General features: G+C 38.8%; 1 protein-coding gene across 1 annotated transcript in view; it reads left to right on the forward strand.

The window, feature by feature from the left end:
- NEK5 (NIMA related kinase 5) overlaps positions 1-8,360 on the forward strand; it is a 61,491-nt gene extending 53,131 nt beyond the window's left edge. Inside the window, 3 exon segments of the mRNA XM_007471682.1 lie at positions 1,415-1,526; positions 8,221-8,302; positions 8,304-8,360. Coding sequence (XP_007471744.1) covers positions 1,415-1,526; positions 8,221-8,302; positions 8,304-8,360 — 251 coding nt within the window.
- Positions 8,361-8,719: the final 359 nt, after the last annotated feature.

The raw sequence follows: 8,719 nt of genomic DNA on the forward strand, positions 1-8,719 counted from the left end.
TATATATATATATATATATATACACACACACACACACACACACACACATATATATATATATATATATATATATATATATAAATTCTAAGGGCTAAGAAAACATTGTGCCATTTTGTTGGGAACATTTTCTTTGCTATTGGTGTATAAAATATGTGCATCTCATAATCATTGGAATCTTAGAGTTGTTGAGGGGATGCTGCTTTCTATAAAGAAATTAAATATTGTACCACCTTCATTCTGATTTTTTTCCCAAGAGAAAAAAAGTACATTTTTTTTAATTTTTAATTTTTAAGAGTCTGGCTTACCTCATTCTTTTTTTAATGCTTGCAAAGTATTTAATAGTATGTGGACATTATTTGAAATCACAAGAGTTAAGATTTTTTTTTTGGCTGAGCCGTGGGGCTTGCAGGGTCTTAGTTCCCCAACCAGAGATTGAACCTACACCCTTGGCAGTGAAGGCACGGAGTCCTAACTGCTGGACCGCCAGGGAATTCCTAAAAAGTACATTTTAAATAACAATTAATTCATCCCCTCACCTCCTTCCTCCCCTCACCAAAAAAGATAAAATTGTGGGTGTGTGTTTTGGGTTTTCTTTGCAGACATCAGTGATTAACCATAACCATAAACTGAATACTGTGTATAAAAACAACAAAGAAGAGCTTCCCTGGTGGCGCAGTGGTTGAGAGTCCGCCTGCCGATGCAGGGGACGTGGCTTCGTGCCCCGGTTCGGGAGGATCCCACATGCCGTGGAGCGGCTGGGCCCGTGAGCCATGGCCGCTGAGCCTGCGCGTCCGGAGCCTGTGCTCCGCGACGGGAGAGGCCACGACAGTCAGAGGCCCACGTAACGCAAAAACAAAAACAACGAAGAATAAGGGTAGTGCAGTAATGTTGGAAAGTGTTAAGTTTTTAGAAGATTTTCTTAAATTTTCTATACAATCAAAGCATCTACTCCCAAAGTGGGATTATTTTGTCTCTTCATCTCTGATCCCCGCTGAGCCGCGTCCGGAGCCTGTGCTCCGCGACGGGAGAGGCCACGACAGTCAGAGGCCCACGTAACGCAAAAACAAAAACAACGAAGAATAAGGGTAGTGCAGTAATGTTGGAAAGTGTTAAGTTTTTAGAAGATTTTCTTAAATTTTCTATACAATCAAAGCATCTACTCCCAAAGTGGGATTATTTTGTCTCTTCATCTCTGATCCTTATTCTTCTTACTTCTTTCTCTTGTGTTGCCTACTACCTTCAGTACAATGCGGAATAGTTGGTGTCAGTTGTCACCTGTCTATTCTCTGTTTTAATGGAAATTATTCAAAGGTTTTACCATTGTGGTTGATGTTCAATACAGGATTTTTGGTATATGTCCCTCTCGAGATGTATAGGCTGGGATGCTTTAATCTCTCTTTCTGTCATTTAACAGTGGGACCATTAAGACAATGGCTTCCTAAAGAAGACAAGGGGAAGGTAGAAGTGGCCTCTGACATTGAAGTAGATGAAGAACAACCAGAACCAAGATCTGATGATGATGATACGTAAGTAGGTCATACCTAGATGCCTAAATGAAGCACGGGATATAGTAAAAATCGTAAAAAGTTAAAATGCTGTTGGTGAGGCATAGAATATAGCCTCAAACACCCAGCTAAGGAGACCAAATTTTCTTATGTACATGGGTTTGTCTCTGCGTTCTCCATTCTTTTCCAATGGCTTTGTTTTCCCTTTCTGCATCAGTGATATTCTGTCAGTTACTATGGCTTTATTGTACCTTTTGATATCTGGTATGGCTAGTCCTCACAGCTTCCTCTAGTCTCCATATCATTTTCTTCAAAATTATCTTTGCTGTTGCTTTTTACTCAACGTATACATCCTTTCATTCTCTTGTAAAGTGTCATGAAAAAGCTTGTTGGGATTTTGATGAGAATGAGATTACATTTGTTGATTAATTTATGGGAATTCACATCTTTGTGATTATGTCTTAACATCCATGAATATAGTATAGATCCATCTATTTATGCCTTTTAAAATATTCTTCAGTATGTTTGTAGTTTTCTTCATGATATAGATACCACTTAACTTTTTTGTTGCTGTTGCCATTATTAATGGGGTCATTTTTCTCCTACTACATTTTGGCTATGGCTAGTGTATGGAACTCTATTGATGTTGTATCCTGTAACCTCACTGAACTCTCTTATTATTTCTAAAATTTGGAGTCCTTTGAAGTTTAAAATTTTTATTATAATTTACTTTTAAAATAGGTAATATATTCACATGGTTCCAAATTCAAAAGGTATATTCTTTTCACAGTCTTTCTGCTATCTCATTACCTCTGCCACACAATTCCCCTCCCCAGAGTCAACCAATCCAATCTGCTTCTTGTGCATACTTCTGAGAAATTCCATTAAAATATAAGCAAATCTGTATATCTTGGTATGTGTATATTACTTTTCTTTTTTATAGAAACAGTTTCATAATGTAGATACTATCTCGCAACTTCCTTTTATCACTTAACAGTGTATCTTGAGTACCTATCATAATATACAAACAGTAGTATATAGAGAGTTTAAATTCCCAGAACAGCAAAGTGTTGTGTCAAAGAGTATGTACGTTTGTAATTGGATAGTGTCAAATTGCCCTTCACAGAGGTTACACCTATGAACACTTCCACTGACAGGGTATGGAAGTGCCTGTTTCCTTGTACATTTCCTTGCTCAGTGTGTTACCAAACTTACGGATCATTGCACAGTTGATAGATTTTAAAATGCCATTTCAGGTTTGTTTTAATTAGCATTTCTTTTATGAGTAACGTTGCCTTTCCATATGCTTAAGATCCATCTTTATTTCCTCCTTTGGGAATCAGTTTTATTTATAGCCTTAGTCATTTAAAAAATTTAGGCTATTAACATTGTGTTGATTTGGGGAACTTTTGGTATTTTAGGGAAATTAGTCTTTTAGCTGTAATATGTTTCAAGAATATTTTCCCGTTTTTTGTTTGCTTTTTGATTGTATTTATAGTGACTTGTGCCATGAGGAAATTTCTTACTTTTGTCTACTTAGATTTATCAAGTATTTAACAAAAAATGATACCAGAATTTTTTAGTACTTTTATGATTTAGTTTTCTATTTAGTTAAATATTTTGTTCATCTTGAATTTTACTTGTACTGTAAAGTATGGCTCCAACTTAATTTTTTCCCCAAATAACTCCTTACTTATTCCAACACCATTTATTGAAAATCTTTATTTTTGATACCAATTTGCAGTGCCACTTTTATGATATACAACATTTTTATGTGTATTTGTATCCAATTCCTATTCTTTCTAGTCTAATTATTATATTATAAACATGTTTATAATATGTTTTATTGTTTGGGGGGGCTTTCCTTTTTCATAATTTTCCTGTCTAGTCTTAATTGTTTTTCCATGGGAACATTAGAATCAACCTGTCTAGCAAATAAAGGAGGGAGGGAGGGAGGAAGGAGGGAGGAAGGGAGGGAGGGAGGAAGGAGGGAGTCCTCAGCAACTTTCACAATGTTTTGAAATCCCTAAACTAGGCGAGCCAACGAGAATATGACAAATTTATCCCTATTTGGCCTTTATCCAAACCCCTCTACTTTGTTCCATTTAAAGGGAGGGAGGAGGGAGGGAGGGAGGGGAGAATTTTCTCAGCCTTCTCCCTTTTTCTTCTGGTCTCTGTTATTGCTGATGCGAAATCTGCTATCATCTAATTGTTTTTCCTTTATAGATGTGCTAACTCTCGCCCTAGTACTTTTATAACTTACTTTTTATTCTTTCATTCTTATGTTTTGCTATGATATCTCTAAGTCTGGATTTATCTTTTATCCTCCTTGGTTCACTTTCTTCTGAGAACTCATGACTTTCTTTAGTTCTGGAAATTTTTTACCTATTATTTCTCCAGATAGCGCTTTTCTTATTCCCTCCATTTTGGCTCTCCAATTAGATAGATTCTAGAGCTTCTCAATCTGTCCCCAATAACACCTAGTTGTACTTTCATATGTTGTAAAAAATATTTATTTATTTAGGCTGCACCGGTTCTTAATTGTGGCATGCAAACTCTTAGTTGCGGCGTGCATGCAGGATCTAGTTCCCCGATCCCTGGCCCCCCTACCTTGAGAGCATGGAGTCTTGCCCACTGAACCACCAGGGAAGATCCCTTTCCTATTTTTTATTCTTTGTTTCAATCTAGGTGAATTCTTGAATACTGTTTTCCAATTCTCTCTGGGTATCATCTATTAGGTTTTTAACTTAAATGATTACATATTTCCTAATATTTATAATTATTTGTTCTTATATTTATATGTTCTTGCTTCATTCTTGCATAATTGTTTCCCATAATTTAAAAACATTTTAAAATGGATGTTGTGCTTTCTCTTGTTGAGCATACTTACTTTAAGGGCTTTATCAAAATCTTCTGTCGATGCCAATTATAAACAATCTATAATAAAGAATAGAAGAGAGTTTTATTCAAGCAAAACTGAGAACTATAGACCAGGAGTGTAGACTCCACCATGGAAGAAGAAAACCCTCTGGAGAAGCATGGTTTTCAGTACAGTTTTATATTTTGCCAGAACAAAGAACAAACATCAAACATGACAGGGGTACCTTCCTTCAAGGTTTCAAAAGAGCCATTAGCACATACACAGCGAGTCAGCATGACCTTGGTGTCTGGGAAGGGACCCTCATCTTTGAAGGAGTATTTTAGCATTGGTGTCATGGGAACAGGGAACATTTATCCCTATCTTCAGAGTGGACACTTTTTTTTTAAATTTATTTTTGGCTGCGTTGGGTCTTTGTTGCTGCGCACGGGTTTTCTCTAGTTGCAGCGAGGGGGTTACTCTTCGTTGTGGTGCGCGGGCTTCTCATTGCGGTGGCTTCTCTTGTTGCGGAGCACGGGCTCTAGGCGCGCGGGCTTCAGCAGTTGTGGCTCCCAGGTTCTAGAGCACAGGCTCAGTAGTTGTGGCGCATGGGCTTAGTTGCTTTGTGGCATGGGGGGTCTTCCCGGACCAGGGCTCAAACCTGTGTCCCCTGCACTGGCAGGTGGATTCTTAACCTCTGTGCCACCAGGGAAGCTCCCAGAGTTGACACTCTTTAATGGTTAAAGCAGATGTACAAGCGTGTTTGACTGGCCATAAGACAGGCTGTTCCAGGTCACATAAAGTATAGGCCAAATCATGTATAAGCCAGAATGACTTCCCCATACCCCAATATGTGAAAATTTCTTCCAATGCCTCCATAAAAATAATTTCATCTCTTGGGCTTCCCTGGTGGCACAGTGGTTGAGAGTCCGCCTGCCGATGCAGGGGACACGGGTTCATGCCCTGGTCCGGGAAGATCCCACATGCCGCAGAGCGGCTGGGCCAGTGAGCCATGCGTGTCAGGAGCCTGTGCTCCACAACGGGAGAGGCCACAACAGTGAGAGGCCTATGTACCAAAAAAAAAAAAAAAAGAAAATTTCATCTCAAGTTAGTTCATGGTCCAACTTAAAAAAAAAAAAAATTTTTGTTGCCCACCTTTCTTACCATTAGATTTATTCTTGTGTTTTGGAATTTTAGTTTGCAGGCTCATTTTGTTTTGGAGATTCTTTTGTATTTTGTGAGGTTTTTTCGGTTTTGTTTTTAAAATTTTCTTCCCTCCTTTCCTATCTCTTGGCATCTCCTACATATCTGACAGGTTTTTGGTTTCTTCATTGGGTTCCCCTCCATTCTTCCTAAATGGAACCCTTGAAGAGCTGCTCTTTAGTGCAAGGGTGGTCTGGGAAAAAAGCTCAGGAATGTGGCTTGTCTGTCTTGGCTCAATCTCTGGGAGAAAAATACTTCCTGAGAAATTTATAACCATGGATTTGCCTTCACTCAGATTTGGAGTTTGAATTTACAATACTTGGATGGTCTAGAAACACATACATTGAAAAATTAACATTAAAATTCGCAGTAAGAGATTGTAATACTCTGGGATCTCTAGAAGAAATACATATAAAACACTCTGGAGGGATATAGCCTCAATCCAGGTCACAGTGAATTTCTCACTAAAGCACTGCTGAAGATGAGCTCACAATTAAAGATTAAATCCACTATGAGAGACAGCAGACACAACAAATAGCTAAATTAGGTCATAAACAACTTCAGATAATATTATGAGTATTTAATATTTGTATAATAATTACTATTGTGTATTTTAAATTATTTAATTAAAATAAGAAAACAGAAAAAAGCAGGTCTATCAAAAAAGAACAGGAAGATATGATAATCAACCAATAGAACTTCTGAACGTGAAAAAAATCTTCCAATAGAAATTAAAATACAGCAGTTTAAAAACAGAATAGATAGAGTTAATGAAGGAATTAGTAACCAGAAGATAGATCCGAAGGGGAAAAAATGATCGAAAATGTGAAAGAAGTGTTAAGAGGCATGAAGATGCAATGTATATCTAAAAGGAATTCCAGAAGAGAATAAATGAAAAGCAATATTCAAAGCAATTATAGCTGTGAACTTTTTGTAATGATTGAAAGCCACGAATCATGATATCTGGGAAATAAAAGAATAATCAAGCAGGATCAATGAAAAGAAATTCACACGGACATATTATGTTGTAGAGAAATGGAGACAAAGGCAAGATTTTTTTTTTTTGCGGTACGCGGGCCTCTCACTGTTGTGGCCTCTCCCGTTGCGGAGCACAGGCTCCGGACGCGCGGGCTCAGCGGCCATGGCTCACGGCCCCAGCCGCTCCGCGGCATGTGGGATCCTCCCGGACCGGGGCACGAACCCGTGTCCCCTGCATCGGCAGGCGGACTCTCAACCACTGCGCCACCAGGGAAGCCCAAAGGCAAGATTTTGTGTAAGCACATACCTGAGTAATGGCAACTTAACACATGGGAGCTATAATTACTGGTCCACCCTGAACTGATGCTCTCCAATTTCAGGGGAGTCCTGTGATACCTAGCAATCCTATGCCTGGTCAGCTTCCCTCCAAACCCTCAGTCGTGCACACTCAGCCCCATCCACCTTGCTCTCATCACGTGCCCTGCCTTCTGCTTCACAGAGGGGGTGTTTTGTAGGTGGAATTACCTCTGTTGTGTAGATCCATGAATTTTTTACACATGCGTCCTTGACTCCTTCTCCCTATCTTCCTTCTCAGAGGAAAGCAGTCTCCCTTTTTGTTGAAAGCTCCTCCTTACACAGGTGCTCTAAGTCCCAGTCTTTCCTCAGTGACCATGTTGCTATCAATTAATCTACCTTTCTCCTGTATTTTCAACATCTATTACTTACTTCCTCTAAGCTTCTAAACATGCCCAAATCTCTCCCATCTTGAAAAACACCAAAAAAACCCATTCCCCTTATGTTCTTGAGATAATACTGTCCTTTTAGAGCAGGGCTCCCCTCAGAGGAGTTTTAGCTCATTGTCATCACTTTTTTAAACCTCCCATTGCTTTCTTGATCCACTACATGATGGCTCCGGCTGCAGAGAACTCTGAAATATTCCTGCAAAGGTCATCTGTTACCTTGAAGTTGCCGAGTCCGATGATCATTTCTCAGTCCTCATCTTATGTTACTGCTCCCTCTCTCTGGAAATTCTCTGCTCCCTTGGCTTCCATGACGAACACTCTTGGTTCCTACCAGCTCCTCCTAGGTTTCTTTCCTTTGCTCCTTAAATATCCGTGATCTTTGAGATAGTTTTCTTGGTCTCTTCCCTTCTTTTCTAAAAGCATCAGTGCTGCAGCCTTAGACACAGTTTCAGTTCCTGGTCCTACTAATTAAGAGCTGTGAGACCTCGGGCACTTTTTTTAAACCTCTCTGAGCACAGGTTCTTTATAAATCGATGATGATAATGTCCACCTCAAGTGTTGTTATTAGTAGATGAAATATAGTATGTGTAAAGTGCTCCAGGGAAGTGACTGGCACATAGGAAGGGCTCAAAATATGGCAGCTGTTTTATTATTACTTTTTTCTCTTCCCTCCTCTTCTTTTAAACTAAGAGTAGATGGATATTAATATAATAAAAGTTATTGAACACAAATCCAGCTAAACAGAATACTGATTCTCCCAACACTGGTTGTTTATCATCCTTAGAGAAACCAGACTGATATAATTTATTACCTGGGTGAAAAAGCAACTTTCAAACTGGTCAAGTGGGGGTGGGGCATGAGAAGGGACACTAATTTTCACATGTACTCATTCGTGTTTTGATATCCCACAGTTGATTTTTACTGATTATTTCAGCAATTTTGAAGAATCTGAAGATGAGCTGAGAAATGAAGCAGTAGAATCCCTGGAAAAACTCTCCACTTCCAAAGAGGCAGAAAAAAAGGGAAGAGGTTTCCAGTTCCTCCACGGGTGCTGAAAAGAAAGAGAGGGGATAGGAATATCCCCTGCATATTCAGAAACATGCAGAATTAAATGAAGGTTTGGAGAGTATTTTTACTCCATCTGATGACAAAATTTGTATTGTTGATGAAGACCCAGGAATATCAGCCACCAGTCAAAATATACAAGTGTGATTATTGAACTTTTTCTTAGGTAACAGGTTAGTATCTATTACAGTGTCTCTTCGGGAACAGTCATAAATATACATTTATTGTAAGGGCTTTCCAGTAATCCCAAGGTTTTATTAGTTTTCTTCTCAATTTAGACAATAGGACTAACTTCTGAATGTAGAAATTAATATTTTTACGCTAAGAAATCTTTCAGATAATATGTGTGGTTGGCAGAGTAACGTGGC

Source organism: Lipotes vexillifer, unplaced genomic scaffold (genome assembly GCF_000442215.2).
Source record: "Lipotes vexillifer unplaced genomic scaffold, Lipotes_vexillifer_v1.1 scaffold470, whole genome shotgun sequence".
NCBI lineage: Eukaryota > Metazoa > Chordata > Mammalia > Artiodactyla > Lipotidae > Lipotes > Lipotes vexillifer.